The 15,625-nt window shown below is 64.4% G+C and overlaps 1 protein-coding gene across 5 annotated transcripts; it reads left to right on the forward strand.

The window, feature by feature from the left end:
* Positions 1-3,789: 3,789 nt before the first annotated feature.
* Positions 3,790-14,858, forward strand: PROC (protein C, inactivator of coagulation factors Va and VIIIa). 5 transcript variants are annotated; one of them, XM_036320751.1, is made up of 10 exons: positions 3,790-4,007; positions 4,107-4,180; positions 5,337-5,420; positions 8,372-8,538; positions 9,698-9,722; positions 9,836-9,976; positions 10,589-10,720; positions 12,688-12,827; positions 13,073-13,190; positions 14,063-14,858. In XM_036320751.1, exons 2-10 carry the CDS (start codon positions 4,135-4,137, stop codon positions 14,638-14,640), a joined length of 1,431 nt encoding a protein of 476 aa, XP_036176644.1. In that variant the 5' UTR covers positions 3,790-4,007; positions 4,107-4,134; the 3' UTR covers positions 14,641-14,858. The 5 variants fall into 5 exon arrangements, with proteins under 5 accessions (XP_036176644.1, XP_036176643.1, XP_036176647.1 ...); XM_036320750.1 differs by having other exon boundaries at positions 3,795-4,007; positions 10,586-10,720; positions 14,063-14,851; XM_036320754.1 differs by lacking the exon at positions 4,107-4,180 and having other exon boundaries at positions 3,795-4,007; positions 5,333-5,420; positions 10,586-10,720; positions 14,063-14,851.
* Positions 14,859-15,625: the final 767 nt, after the last annotated feature.

A 15,625-nucleotide genomic window follows, 5' to 3' on the forward strand; every position in this document is an offset into this window, starting at 1 on the left:
TGCCTTGACATCCATTTCCACTTCTTCTTTTTTTGTAAATCCTCACCAGAAAATATTTTTTCATTGATTTTTAGAGAGGGGGTGGAGAGAGGGAAAGACAGAGAGGAATATTGATGTGAGAGAAACACATTGATAGGTTGCCTCCCGCATGCACCCTGACCAGGGCCTGAGCCTGGCCGGTGAGGAGCTTGCAACTGAGGTACATAGCCTTGACTGGAATCGAACCCGGGACCCTTCAGTCTGCAGGCCAGTGCTCTATCCACTGAGCAACACCAGCCAGGGCCATTCCCACTTCTTAAGGAAGGCGCACCCTCCCCTCCCCACCCCACCTCTTTTGCCCCAAGGGCCTCCTGGCTTCTCTGCTCCTACCGCACTGAGGGTGAGCCCTGAGCAGCATGGCTGCCCCTACATCACATGCATAACACACGGGGAAGAGGACAAGGGGAGAGTGAGACAGGGCTGTGAGCTCCCCACACCAGCTCACCTCCAACCACTGGGGGTACAGGCAGCTCAAGGTGAGTTCTGGCACCTGTTACCAGAGTCGGGGCAACGCCAGGTAAGAACACCCGTTCCTGGTCCCAGGGTGAGTGGGGCTGACCGAAGAGGCGCTGTGTCTGCTGAGCTGGCAGACGGTGGGCAGCGTCCTCTCGCCCCTCCCTTCAGGCCCACCTCCTTCCAAGCTGCACAGATGCTCCTGAGGGCGCATCCAGTTCACAGGCTCCGACCCTCAGAGCCTCCTGTGGCCCTCGCTTCCCTCTAGGGTACTTGGGGAGCCAAGAGAGGAAATGGTTGTCCATCGATCATCCAACTGCAGAGGCTGCTTCACTTACTCCCCATAACCACCCGGTGCAGCTACCCATAGCCTCGTTTTACAGATGTGGAAGCTGAGGCCCAGGGACGTTAACCCAGCCAGGAAGGAGCCACGATGAGGTTTAAACCTGTGTGAGCCTGACCCCAAAGATGAGGTAGAGCACCCCCTGAGGATGCCACCTGGTTTGTCTTTCTGCCCCCCCCCCCCGCCCCGACACCTTTGCTCCTTGTTTCTCTGCCTGCACCCTCACAACTACACAACTGTTTGCACACAAGTGCCCTCCCGTCTGTAAGCCTCAGCTGGCAAGGGGCCCATGGGGGCAGGGGACCTATGGAATACGTTCAACAATAAAGATTTAATTAAAAACACAGCTGGCTCTGGTACCAACGCCCTGCTCTCCTCCGGATTCACTTGGGGAAGGAAACCTGCAGTCAGACAAGGCGAAGCAGCACCACCCACCAGGCAGCATGGCCAGGCGCCTTCCACAGCGCCGAGCAGGATCCGTGCTGGGACGCCTGGGCTCCTGGCAGCACTCTGCAGGGGCTGCCAGCCTCTCAGAGCCACAGAGCTCCGGGGAGGTGGTGGGGCCCTTCCCTCTCGGGCCTGCCAGCCAGTGAGGGAGCCAGGCCGTAGGGTAAGTGCCCCCACCGCAGCCCAGCAGGCGCCGGGCACCAAGGCTCTGCTGGAGGCCCCTGACCGTTCGCAGCTCCCCGAGGCCTGGCAGCGCAGCACTTCCTCCTCTGCCGCCGAGGCTGCCCTGCTCTTCTGGGGCCAGTGCTTGGGGATCTGGGCTGGTGCGGGTGGGTGCCTCAGGCAGAGCCCCTCCTGCAGGCTCAGGGCAGGCCTGCACCAGGCCTGCACCCGCCAGCACTCCTCCGGCCTCCTCCTCTCCTGCAGCTGCTGTCCTGGAGGTGCCGGTCTGCCAGGCCCTGGCCCTGAGGCTGTGCGAGGCTGCGGAGCAAGTGGCCTGTGAGGAGTTGGTGAGGGGAGGTGCGCTGGTGCACACAGGGCCTTGCACTTGGTCGTTGGCGAGGCAGGGGGCGGGGGGGGGGGGGGGGGGGGCGGAGACGTGGAGCAGGGAGAGCCCGGAGCACTGACTGCCGGGGACTGAAGTGGGCAGGTACCTTGGAGCAAGAGCATGGGCACAGGGGCATTTCCCAAGTTCCTCAGCTGGCAAGCTGCGCCTCACATGTGGTCGGCGTGGGGTCGCCATGCTTCCTGCCTCCTTCGCTAGGCAGCTGCCACAGACCTTCACCAGCCCTGGCCAGTTAGGCTCAGTGGATAGAGCGTGGGCCTGTGGACTGAGGGTCCTGGATTCAATTCCAGTCAAGAGGTGGCTGGAGCTTGGGGTAAAGGGAGATGAGGACTGGCACCGGCCAGGCCAGTGCACTGGTTGGCAGTCCCCAGGGAGGGCGCCCAGTTCCAGGGCCTTCTTCCCAGATGCTAAGGGGACATCAGCTAAGGGCCTGGGGGACCAGGCCCAGCACCAGAGGCAGCACCCTCCACCCCCCACCCCACCTGGAGCCTGGCACCCTCCACCCCCCACCCCACCTGGAGCCTGGCACCCTCCATCCCCCACCCCACCTGGAGCCTGGCACCCTCCATCCCTCCACCCCACCTGGAGCCTGGCACCCTCCACCCCCCACCCCACCTGGAGCCTGGCACCCTCCATCCCCCACCCCACCTGGAGCCTGGCACCCTCCATACCCCCACCCCACCTGGAGCCTGGCACCCTCCATACCCCACCCCACCTGGAGCCTGGCACCCTCCATACCCCCACCCCACCTGGAGCCTGGCACCCTCCATACCCCCACCCCACCTGGAGCCTGGCACCCTCCATACCCCCACCCCACCTGGAGCCTGGCACCCTCCATCCCCCCACCCCACCTGGAGCCTGCACCCTCCACCCACCACCCCACCTGGAGCCTGGCACCCTCCATCCCCCCACCCCACCTGGAGCCTGGCACCCTCCATCCCCCACCCCACTTGGAGCCTGGCACCCTCCCCCTCCCACCTGAGGCCTGCACCCTCCACCTACCACCCCACCTGGAGCCTGCACCCTCCACCCCCCCACCCCACCTGTAGCCTGCACCCTCCACCCCCCCCACCCCACCTGGAGCCTGCACCCTCCACCCCTCCACCCCACCTGGAGCCTGCACCCCCCACCCCCCCCACCCCACCTGGAGCCTGCACCCCCCACCCCCCCCACCCCACCTGGAGCCTGCACCCTCCACCCCTCCACCCCACCTGGAGCCTGCACCCTCCGCCCCAACCCCCACCCCACCTGGAGCCTGCACCCTCCACCCCCCACCCCACCTGGAGCCTGGCACCCCCCCACCCCCCCACCTCCGGTTTAAAGAAATGTCAGAACCAGCCTCAGTCAGTGGAAACAGAGAGGGGTGGGGATTAACAACAAAAAACAAACGTCGATGCCCAGACACGGGCTTCACATTCTTCTGAGCCCAGTGCTCAGTGTGGAAGGAGGGCTCTGAGGCCCGTCCTGGGCCCGGGGAGAGGATCTGCGTGACACGGGGACCCAGTGACTCCCCTGTGCAGCCACCAAAGGGAGGGGTCGCCAGTCCTCCAGGGAGGCGGCCGAGGTGTCTGGTGCGTGCTCACAAGCTGCGGCCGGCCGAAGCTCCTCCGCGTCGGCCAGGAGCTGATCCGCTCAGCCTTCCGGAGCCTGTTCACAAAGGGGCCGCGGGCGCTGGAGAGAACTGGGTTCTACGCCAGGCCTGCCACCGCCAGCTCCATGAGTGCGGGCAAGCGACAGGGCTTCCGAGTGTCCTCCAGGCAGGTCATAGGGACGGCCGGCAGCTGTGGGGTAGTTACAGGGCGACTGCCGTTGCCTGGCACCCACGTGGCAGGGACCTGAGAGGCACATCTTCCAGGTTTTGCATCACAAAACTCAGACGCCTGACAGCACGCCCGTAAAATCGGCAGTTTCCTTCATACAGGCACCGGAAGCAGGGCCTCCAGCACGGGCCCGTCGGTCGTCGGTCGGTCGGGGAAGGCTGGCGTCATTGCCAGCGCTGCTCTGGGGCGCACTGCAGTGTCTGGGTGAAGTGTCACATCTGCAAACGGGGACACTGTCCCTCCTTCTGCGAGACCCAGGAGGCTAACCTGAGTCCACATCTGTGCGCAGCGTCCAAGGGCCGTCCCTCACCCCCCTCCTGGAGGCACCGCTGGCGGCAAGGTGGGCTTCGGGCACAGGGCGCTGCTGAGCTGGGAACTAGTTTGTTTATCCGTGGAGAGGGCGGCCGGGCACTGAGGGCCAACAGGCAAATATTTGCAGTTACGGATTAACCAGAGGCCAGGCTGTCATGGCGGCAGGAGGGCGGCCTTGCGGTCTCTCCACGGCCCACCCCAGTAAGTCCCCTTCCAGGCAAGTCTGTGGGGTGGGCGGCAGGAGGGCGGACAGGCTGAGGGAGAAGTCCCTGAGCCCGGTTGGAGGGGTGGCTGGAGCTTGGCGTAAAGGGAGATCAGGACTGGCACCGGCCAGGCCAGGGCACTGGTTGGCAGTCCTCAGGGTGGGCGCCCAGTTCCACGGCCTTCTTCCCAGACGCTAAGCGGACATCAGCTGAGGGCCTGGGGGCCAGGCCCAGCGCCAGAGGCAGCACCCTCCACCCCCCACCCCACCTGGAGCCTGCACCCCCCCCACCCCCACCCCACGGGACCTCTGGTTTGAACAGACATCAGAACCGGCCTCAGGCGGTGGCGGTGGAATGGGCCCGGCAGGGGCAGCCTGGGCAGGCGCCTCCCCTTGGTCTCGGGGCGGCAGGGCTCCCTGGCTTCCAGCGGGCACCTAGTGGTTTGGGGCTTGGGCTTAAGTCCGAGCTCTGCCACCTCCTGAGAGTGGGTTTTTAATACGTTACTTCACTCCCCTGAGCCTCTGTCCTCCGTAAATGGAGTGACGCCATCGCCTGCGTCCGGGGTGGCTGTGAGCCTTACCTGAGACAGTACCAGCTAATGTTTTCCCAGCATTTGCTACGTGCAAACCATATTTTAAGAGCTTTATGCGAGTTCACTCACTTAAGTCTCACAATAACCCTATAAGGCAAAAGTACAGTTTCCTATCCATTTTACAAATGACGAAAACGAGGCGTGGCGCCGTCCAGTCCCTGCCCAGGGTTGCTGCCCCGGCGCTGGGATGGCACCTGGAGGGCACAGTCTGGCCTGGTGCCTGCCCTCTGACCGGACAGACGCTCGGAACATGCCGCTGGTGTCTGACAGGTGCTGGCGGTGACTCTCGGCCCGGCCGAGCAGCAGAGGCCCCACTCTGAACTTTCACCCCAGAATAGGGAGGGCATGAGCGTTCTGGGGGTGCCTGCCACCATGCTGTGCGGAGTCCCCTTCCCACTTCCCCTCTCCCCTCAGAGTAGGTGGCGTGCCCTTAGCCCATGCGGACAGGCGTCAGGGGGCGTCTGCCTGGTGGCCGGGAGCCCCGCTTCTGCCTGACACCAGCACCGTGGGAACTGCAGAGCAGGGCTGGTGGGCTGGGGGCTCAGAAGTCCTCCTCAGACAGGTGTCAGCAGTTCCAGAATGTGGCGGCTGGCCAGCCTCTTCCTGCTCCTGGCCGGGGGAATTTCCAGCTCACCCGTCAGTCCTGGTAAGACCACTCGCCCCTCCCCAGGACCCCGGCTGTGAGCCTTCAGCCACCCCCTGAGCGCGGGCGGACGAGAGGGCGGCTGAGCGGGCTGCGGGCAGAGTGCTGGGGGCCCAGGGAGCCCCCGGTCAGGGTACATCCTGGAGCTCCTTCCTCCACCTGGGACGTGGTCACAGCGTCTCCTGAGCCTTCCCCCTTCACTCCCCACTCCCGAAGCTGGGAAAGCCCTAGGCCAGGCCGAGGGTATCAGCCACACCCCCTCAGCCTGTCCTGAAACCCTGCCCCCCACCCCGGCCCCATAGCCAACAGGAGGGCAGGAGGCTGGGAGGCCTCAGGAAGATCGGGCTGCCTCTCCTTGCATTTGTGCTTCTGTTTTTTGGTTTTGTTAATCCCCACCTCAGGATATTTTTTCCACTGATTTTTTAGAGAATGGAAGGGAGGGAGGGAGTGGGAGGGGGGGGGGGAGAGAGAGAGAGAGAGAGAGAGAGAGAGAGAGATCAATTGGCTCCTTCCCACATGTGACCAGGAATCAAACCCGAGACCCTTTGGTGCACAGGCCGACACACTAACCACTGAACACACTGGCCAGGGCTTTATGCCTCCCTTTGAGCTGCTTCTCTGCCTAGGGTGCCCTTCCTCCTCCCCGTCTCCTGCTGGCCTCACCCTTCACCTCCCGCCTATAGCCACTTGGTCATCCGTCCAGACTCAACCCAGGCACAGCTTTCTCTTCGGCCTTTGCATTTTCTCCCCAGCTTCTCCTCCACACGCCCGGCCTTGATCCCCCGCCCCAGCCGCCCTGTCCCCGAGAAGCCCCTCTCGGAGCCCAGGAGGCAGGCGGTGGTCCTCACTGGGTGGGGTTGTCACCCACGGGGAATGCGAGGGCAATGCTGGCGGAGGTGGTGTCTAGACAGGGCTGCACAGGGGAATTCCGAGAACAGCGAGGCTGGTTTAACTGTGCCAGAGGACAACTGCATGTGGCCTGTGGCGCCAGGGGCTCGTTTCTGGACCAATTTACCCAGCACAGTAAGACAGCCTCCGTTTGGGGGGAAAACAGGTTCAGAGGGGAAGACGCCGGCTCAAGGTCACACAGATGCAGGCTGAGGTAAAAAGGAGGTCTGCATGGTCACGTCTCCTGTGCCCCAGCCTCCAGCCACCTCTGCAAGGGGGAGCAGAGGAGGGGAGAGTCATGACTTGGAATCATAAGTCCTTCCCAGGCTCTCCCCAGCTTGGGCCCCCACTCCAAAGTGAGCCCCCCAACCAGACTCAGTGTTCTCCAGTGGTGAGCACCCCCCCCAACCAGACTCAGTGTTCTCCAGTGGTGAGCACCCCCCCCCAACCAGACTCAGTGTTCTCCAGTGGTGAGCACCCCCCCCAACCAGACTCAGTGTTCTCCAGTGGTGAGCACCCCCCCAACCAGACTCAGTGTTCTCCAGTGGTGAGCACCCCCCCCAACCAGACTCAGTGTTCTCCAGTGGTGAGCACCCCCCCCCAACCAGACTCAGTGTTCTCCAGTGGTGAGCACCCCCCCCAACCAGACTCAGTGTTCTCCAGTGGTGAGCACCCCCCCCCAACCAGACTCAGTGTTCTCCAGTGGTGAGCACCCCCCCCAACCAGACTCAGTGTTCTCCAGTGGTGAGCACCCCCCCCCCAACCAGACTCAGTGTTCTCCAGTGGTGAGCACCCCCCCCCAACCAGACTCAGTGTTCTCCAGTGGTGAGCACCCCCCCAACCAGACTCAGTGTTCTCCAGTGGTGAGCACCCCCCCCCAACCAGACTCAGTGTTCTCCAGTGGTGAGCACCCCCCCCAACCAGACTCAGTGTTCTCCAGTGGTGAGCACCCCCCCCAACCAGACTCAGTGTTCTCCAGTGGTGAGCACCCCCCCCCCAACCAGACTCAGTGTTCTCCAGTGGTGAGCACCCCCCCCAACCAGACTCAGTGTTCTCCAGTGGTGAGCACCCCCCCAACCAGACTCAGTGTTCTCCAGTGGTGAGCACCCCCCCCAACCAGACTCAGTGTTCTCCAGTGGTGAGCACCCCCTCCAACCAGACTCAGTGTTCTCCAGTGGTGAGCACCCCCCCCAACCAGACTCAGTGTTCTCCAGTGGTGAGCACCCCCCCCCCAACCAGACTCAGTGTTCTCCAGTGGTGAGCACCCCCCCAACCAGACTCAGTGTTCTCCAGTTGTGAGCACCCCCCCAACCAGACTCAGTGTTCTCCAGTGGTGAGCACCCCCCCAACCAGACTCAGTGTTCTCCAGTGGTGAGCACCCCCCCCAACCAGACTCAGTGTTCTCCAGTGGTGAGCACCCCCCCAACCAGACTCAGTGTTCTCCAGTGGTGAGCACCCCCCCAACCAGACTCAGTGTTCTCCAGTGGTGAGCACCCCCCCCAACCAGACTCAGTGTTCTCCAGTGGTGAGCACCCCCCCCAACCAGACTCAGTGTTCTCCAGTGGTGAACACCCCCCCAACCAGACTCAGTGTTCTCCAGTGGTGAGCGACCCCCCCAACCAGACTCAGTGTTCTCCAGTGGTGAGCACCCCCCCCAACCAGACTCTGTGTTCTCCAGTGGTGAGCACCCCCCCAACCAGACTCAGTGTTCTCCAGTGGTGAGCGCCCCACCCCCCAACCAGACTCAGTGTTCTCCAGTGGTGAGCACCCCCCCCAACCAGACTCAGTGTTCTCCAGTGGTGAGCGCCCCACCCCCCAACCAGACTCAGTGTTCTCCAGTGGTGAGCGCCCCACCCCCCAACCAGACTCAGTGTTCTCCAGTGGTGAGCACCCCCCCCCCAACCAGACTCAGTGTTCTCCAGTGGTGAGCACCCCCCCAACCAGACTCAGTGTTCTCCAGTGGTGAGCACCCCCCCAACCAGACTCAGTGTTCTCCAGTGGTGAGCGCCCCACCCCCCAACCAGACTCAGTGTTCTCCAGTGGTGAGCGCCCCACCCCCCAACCAGACTCAGTGTTCTCCAGTGGTGAGCGGGCCCACCAGGTGCTGCGGATACACAAGCGCGCCAACTCCTTCCTGGAGGAGCTGCGGGCGGGCAGCCTGGAGCGGGAGTGCATGGAGGAGATCTGCGATCTGGAGGAGGCCCAGGAGATTTTCCAAAGTGTGGATGAAACAGTGAGGACACCTGTGGACAGGCTGGGCGCTGGGCTGGTGGCTGGGTGGGGCCTGGAGAAGCAGGATGGGCTGCCTGCGAGGCCTCCTGGGGGACTGGGGAGGCTGTGGGCACCTGTCCCTCCCCCACCCTGTGGGGGGTTGGGGGCTGGGGGCTGGAATGAATAGTCTGCTGGAACTCTGCCGTTAGCTCCAGGAAGAAGGACCTGGGGGAAGCCTTGGGCTGGGGTGCCCACACACGTGTCACCCTCCGCCAGCAGCCGCTACCTCTCCGTCCCCCATTTTCCTCCTTCCACCCACAAGCCTGCTGATCAGGATGTGTGACCCAACCCTGGTGTCTGTCCACATCTGCTGACTCTGCCTCAGCTCTGGTCCTCAGGGCAGAACCTGCTGGCTCCGGACTCCATGTCCTCACTGGCCCCGGCCGGGTGGTGGCCCTGAGGTGGAAGGCGGACTTGGCTTTCTGACACAGTCTCAGAACCCTCCACCCCGTGCGCCACCTGCAGGGGCGTCCCCTCCACGCTGGGGGGTGCACTTCCTGTCCAGGATTCTGGACCGAGGGCAGCTCTGGTCTGCTCCCTCCTTGCCCTCTGCTGCCTCTTTTCCCAAATGGCAGGCTGCAGGCCCTCACGTCCCGTGGCTCCCCTCCCCATCAGGCCTCTGGGCAGCAGCGCCCAGGGGGGTGTGCTGGCCCCACAGCAGCAGCAGCGCCTGGTTAGAAAAGCAGCGACTGCCAGACCTGGAGCAGCAGCCTGTCCACCACGGAGGCCGGGAGCTGCTCAGCCGGGCACACTGGCTGGGGGCCTGGGGGGCGCAGGGGGCAGATGCAGGAGGGCTGCAGGAAAGCCAGGGGAGCGTGGCAGGCTGGGAGCAGGCAGAGCACCCGGTCCCTTTTGCTGTAGAGGCCTCTGTGCTAGCAGATGGTCCAGGGAGCAGGCTTCCAGGAGCTGGGCCAGCGGGGGCGGGAAGAGCTGGCCTTCCTCTGGCGCAGCCGTCCCAGCGCCGGTGACAAGCAGGGCTGACCCCCTTGGTCTGGAAGCCCTCCTCTCCCTGCTCGCTAGCGGCTGCCGAGCCCACCTGGACCAGACCTGGGGGGCGGCCGTGGGCTCCCCACATACACAGCTGGGCTGGCGGCCCCTGATGCAAACCCTTCTCTCCACAGCTGGCCTTCTGGTCCAAGTACTTCGGTGAGTGCTCCAGACTCCGGGCTGGGTGCCCGTGCCCCTGGGTCCCTTGGCCGCTGTGGGGACAGAGATGGGGTTGGTGGCACCAGTGACATCTCCCAAACCCCATGTCGCAGACGGGGACCAGTGTACGGCCCGGCCCCCCGAGGAGCACCCGTGCAACAGCTCCTGCTGCGGCCACGGCACGTGCATCGATGGCATGGGTGACTTCCGCTGTGACTGCAACCAGGGCTGGGAGGGCCGCTTCTGCCGGAACGGTGAGGTGCCCCCCAGGTGGGGCGGGCAAAAAACTGGGGAGCAGGGCATGGGGGCAAGGAGGCGGGAGCACCATGTGGGGTGGGGAGGAGGTGGGAGCACCATGCGGGGTGGGGAGGAGCGGGAGTACCATGTGGGGGCGGGAAGGAGGTGGGAGCACTATGTGGAGGCGGGGAGGAGGCGGGAGCACCATGTGGGGGTGGGGAGGAGTGGGAGCACCATGTGGGGTGGGGAGGAGGCAGGAGCACCATGTGGAGGTGGGGAGGAGCGGGAGTACCATGTGGGGGCGGGAAGGAGGTGGGAGCACTATGTGGAGGCGGGGAGGAGGAGGGAGCACCATGTGGGGGTGGGGAGGAGGCGTGAGCACCATGTGGGGGCGGGGAGGAGCGGGAGCACCATGTGGGGGCGGGGAGGAGGCGGGAGCACCATGTGGGGGCGGGGAGGAGGCGGGAGCACCATGTGGGGGCGGGGAGGAGGTGGGAGCACCATGTGGGGGCGGGGAGGAGGTGGGAGCACCATGTGGGGGCGGGGAGGAGGTGGGAGCACCATGTGGGGGCTCCGTGGGTCGGGCTGCCTGCCATCGCTCCAATGCACCCTGTCTGGCGCCCCAGAAGTGCGCTTCTCCAACTGCTCGGTGGACAACGGGGGCTGCGCGCACTACTGCCTGCAGGAGGCGGGCCGGCGCCGCTGCAGCTGCGCGCCCGGCTACCGGCTGGGGGACGACCACCTGCAGTGCGTGCCCACAGGTGAGCCCGGGCTGGGCTGGGCGAGGCTCTGGGGTCAGGGCGGGCGGGGCGTGGGCGAGGAACTGCACCGAGACCCACTGAAGGGAGCCGGCCGGGCGCAGTCAGCCCATGAGGAGGCCGTGCCCTCCCAGCGTCCCGCCTGCTTTTTTCCTTGCATCTTGCAGACAACACCTGGAGTCTACGCCGGCAGGTAGCTCGTTTCCCCAAACCTGAGCCCTGAGCCGGCGGGGCTGGGGGGGTGGGGGGGTGCACAGGGGCAGTGCCTCCGGTCGTGTGTCCCTAGTCTAGGTGGCTGTATTGCCTCTCAGCATCCTACTCCCGCTTCCACCCTGGCTGCTCTGTGGAGAGACAGGAGCCCACCATCTGCCTTCCCCCTGTTTTCTTTACTAGACGCTCATTTTCATCAGTCTGTATGCACTAAGGAGGCAGAGTCTTACAGCTCTGGCCATGAGTGTCAGCAGGCTGCTCCCCGGGCCTCTTCCCGCCCATCGTCTGGCGGGCCCGTGGGGGTGGGTGCCTCCCATCTCCAGGCACAGCTCTTTAGGGGCCTCTTTGACCCCCCCCCCCCCCCGTTTTCTCTGTTCTCTTCTGGCGCCTCCTATTCTCCGCTCTCTTCCTCTCAGAGATCTATTTTATTGTCTCTTCTGTTGTCCATTTCTTCGACTTTGTGTTCTTTCAGGGAATGTTCCACAGCTTTGTATTCCAATCCTTTTACTGAAAAAAATCTTTAGTTCCACCCTAGCCAGTTTGGCCCCGTGGATAGAGCATTGTCCTGTGGACCAACAGGTCCCGGGTTCGATTTTGGCCAAGGGCACATATCTTGGTTGCAGGCTCCTCCCCGGCCCGGGTCCTGGTCAGGGCTGGTGCAGGAGGCAGCCCATGGATGTGTCTCTCTCACATCGATGTTTCTCTCTGTCTCTCCCTCTCTCTTCCACTCTCCATCAAGATCAATGGGAAAACATCCTCGAGTGAGGATTCACAAAACAAAATGTCAGTCGTTCTAACTGGACTGGAGTTAAGTCCATTTCATCGGCAGTGGCACGGCCATCCTGAGCGGCTGCTGGCCAGGCTCTCCTGGGGACCCTCCGACGGCCAGGTCCCAGCAGAGCCCCGCCCGGGCCCTAGGCTTCTCTCCTCTGCTTCCGGAGACGAGTCTGTCCTCCCAGCTCCTGCCGATGGCCTGGCCTGGCTTCCTGCCCCTCGGAGCAGGATGGGGTGGGGCCAGCTTGCCCTGCAGGCCTCTGCTGACCCCTCTGGCCAGCCCTGGGGCACCCTGTCTGTGGCAGCTCCCAACCACCCTCTGCACGGAAGGTGTCCGCTGCGGGTGCACGGGCAGAGGAGGCCCAGGCCGGGCAGGGCCTCGAATTCACTCTGGAACCGGCTGTCCCGCTGCCGGCCCTGCCTGGCCTGTGGGAGCCGGCGCCTCGGGGTGCGGGGCGCAGAGCGCCTGTCCCTGGCTCCCTGTCCCTGACTGAGGGGTGTGCTTCCTCCTCAGCCAATGCCCTCTGCGGGCAGCTTCTGGGGCTCCATTCCCTGTCGCTATTCGCTATTCTTCCCCGCGATGGTTCCCACTGCCCCGCATCTCCCCGCCTCCCCAGTGGAGTGGCCGTCAGGCCCGGGCACACCTCCCGGCCCTCAGCTCTGTCAGGCGCCCTCTTCTAGACAAGCACCTCACAGCCGTGCGGAGCTGCTTGGGGCTCTCCAAGGGTGCCACCTCCTCCCCCCGACAATGTCTGGCCTGGGAGGAGCTGGGCAGCACCCCTTCCTGAGTGCCTCAGGTCGCTCCCCACAGCGGGGGGGGGGGGGGGGGGGCTGAACCCTGAGGCGTTAGCCTCCCCAGGACACACGGCAGGGCGGTGATCCGCTTTCTGACTCTTGTTCGTTGACTGACTGACGGGAGAGGTGGACAAGGCGGGGCCTCCTGGGGGGAGTGCCGGCCAGGCCCTCACCGGCTCCCCCACCTGCAGTGAAATTCCCTTGTGGAAGGCCGTGGGGCCCCGTGGAGAAGAAGGGCGCGACCGTGAAATGCTGCACGGACCAAGCAGGCCAAGTGGACCCGCGGCTCGTCAACGGGAAGCTGAGCCTGCAGGGAGAGAGCCCCTGGCAGGTGAGGGAGGGCAGCAGCCCAGGGCTCTCGGGGCGCAGAAAAGGGAGGTGCTGCCTGTGCTGGGGGAGAGGGGAGGCGAGTGCTAAAGGCACCAAAGGGAGGGGCCAGGGACAGGCCCACTCTGTGAACTGTGCAGACACAGAAGGTGCCAGAACAGGGCCGGAAGGGAAGGCTGGGTGTGCTCCAGGCCTCCGGGCTGAGCCCGGGGTCTGCTGAGACACAGCGGCCGGCTCACCCCATTCTAGGTGGTCCTGCTGGACTCGAAGAAGAAGCTGGCCTGCGGGGCGGTGCTGGTGCACCCCTCCTGGGTGCTGACAGCCGCCCACTGCATGGAGGACTCCAAGAAGCTCACCGTCAGGCTTGGTGCGGGCTGGGGCCGGGGGATGACGGGGGGGGGGGGGGGGGGGAGGGGAGGTGTGGGGACCCTGTCCCCAGGGGGTGCTTGGCCTCTACAGAAGGCGTTGGTCAGAGGCCTGCCTGCGCCCAGCCTCCTTCCTGTGGGGGGACTGCAGAAAGGGGCGCGGGGGGCGTGCAGGTAGGGTTCTCGGTGCCCTCTTCCCTCGGCCCAGGTGCTTTCTCACAAGTGTCTGCATGTGAGGGTCACACACACGCTTGCCTCCTCTGCACAGACCCACAGGCACCTGCCTGGCCTCAGGGCCATGCTGCTGGTGGGCAACTCACAGCAGCCAGCTGCTTCCCTGCCACCGTGCAGGGCCCCCAAGCCTCGGCCCCACTCTGTACCACCTTCTGGAGGGGGCGCTTACTCCATTCTTTATGCAAAAAGGACGGACAGGTGTATTGCCAAAGACCAGATCCTCATTCCCTGCAGTCATCTGCAGCACAGCCTGAGGGCCTGTGGCCCCAGTGGGGCTCTGCTGGCAACGCCCAGGCGTCCCTGTCTCTGGTGTGGCCCAGACCTTGCGTCCCTGCAGCTCTGCTCCCCTCGGTCCTCCTCTCTGGGTCTTGCTGCTCCTGCCCTGCCCCCACCATGGCATGTCCCTCTGGTGCCCAGGTTGGCACTGCTGCCATGTCTCGGCTGGCAGCAATCTCGCTCTCCAGGGCTCTGTCTGTGAGTCTGAATCTCAGACCAGCGTCCTGCCCCTTCACCATAGACGCCACGGCTGCCGCCCTTCACGGAGTGCGAGGGGCCCCATGGGCGGTGACTCGCGGGCTGGGGACCACGGCACCCTCCACCGGGCCGGCCCCCCGCCCCCTAACCGCCCCTCTGCCCGCAGGGGAGTATGACCTGCGGCGCCGGGAGAAGGGGGAGGTGGACCTGGACATCGAGGAGGTTCTCATCCACCCCAACTACAGCAGGAGAACCACGGACAACGACATCGCCCTGCTCCGCCTGGCGCAGCCCGCCTCCCTCTCGCAGACCGTGGTGCCCATCTGCCTCCCGGACCAAGGCCTGGCCGAGCGCGAGCTCACCCAGGTCGGCCGGGAGACGGTGGTGACGGGCTGGGGCTTCCGCAGCGAGACCAAGAGCAACCGCACCTTCATCCTCAACTTCATTAAGATCCCAGTGGCCCCTCACGACGAGTGCGTCCAGGTCATGCACAACATGGTCTCGGAGAACATGCTGTGCGCGGGCATCCTTGGGGACCCACGGGACGCCTGCGAGGGCGACAGTGGGGGGCCCATGGTCACCTCCTTCCGTGGCACCTGGTTCCTCGTGGGCTTGGTGAGCTGGGGTGAGGGCTGCGGGCGCCTCCACAACTATGGCATTTACACCAAAGTCAGCCGCTACCTCGACTGGATCCACAGCCACATCAGAGCCGCGGCAGCCCCCCCGGGCAGCCCGGGGCCCTAGCACCCCCCCTCCTCCCCAGGCCTGGGCACTGGCTGTGCATGGCAACATGTGGGTATTAAAGGGGGCATGCAACAAGCACCCGCTGCTGTTCTGTCCATCTCTTTTCGGGGCGGTTCTAGAGGGAAGTAATATTTATTGAGCATCTGTATATCCCAGGTTCCTGAACGGAATCTTGTTTAGCACCACAGCAACCCCGTGGGGTAGGGAAGAGCACATCTAAGTCCTGTGGGGTCTGAAGCTGGTCACATCTTGGGGACTTTCTTTATGAAAAAGAATAAAAAAATATGACTTCACAACTGCGAGAGCCTCCCCGGGCCCTGGATGGGCCGTGCAGGTCAGGGCTCTAACACAGGACACAGGAGGACAGGGTCCCGGGAGGTGTGGCGGTGCAGCCAGGACTCACAACTAGGTCTGTTTCCCACACCCGGGCTCCTGGCCCTGGTCCCCAGACAGGCCCCAGCGCCGTGCCTGCGCGTGGGGGCCTCGCCAGCCCCACGGGCCCTGCCCCTGCGGGGAGCCGGGGCCTGCAGGTGTCGGTTGGGCCAGAAGTGCCTGGCAGTGCCGTGGGGCAGCCACTGGAGACAGTCAGAGAGCCGCAGGCTGAGGCGGCCTGACCAGCTTCATCGGCAGAGACCAGTGATTCCAAGAGCGGTCAGGGTGCCTGACCATAACGGGCAGTGGAGCCAAAGTCATCCTGAGCTTAGTCTAAGTCTGCGAGGCCCGCAGGTCACTCCCCTTGGGTGGGAGCAGCGGCTCGGCCTGGCTGTCCACTTGCCCCCCGACAGAGCTTTCACAAAGACTCCTTCCGGCCTACCCTCAGATCCTGGCTAGGCCGATTCAGGGTCAGGGCCCAGACACGGACTTTTTAAAACTCCCCAGTGATTTTAGCGTTCGAGGGCTGACGCCACGGGGCCTCTTCTGCTTGGACAGGCCGGGTTCTCAGACTCAAGGCCAAGGAGCATGGAGACAGACTCCGGAAGTGACC

The sequence above is a fragment of the Myotis myotis genome, unplaced genomic scaffold (assembly GCF_014108235.1).
Source record: "Myotis myotis isolate mMyoMyo1 unplaced genomic scaffold, mMyoMyo1.p scaffold_m19_p_8, whole genome shotgun sequence".
Lineage (NCBI taxonomy): Eukaryota > Metazoa > Chordata > Mammalia > Chiroptera > Vespertilionidae > Myotis > Myotis myotis.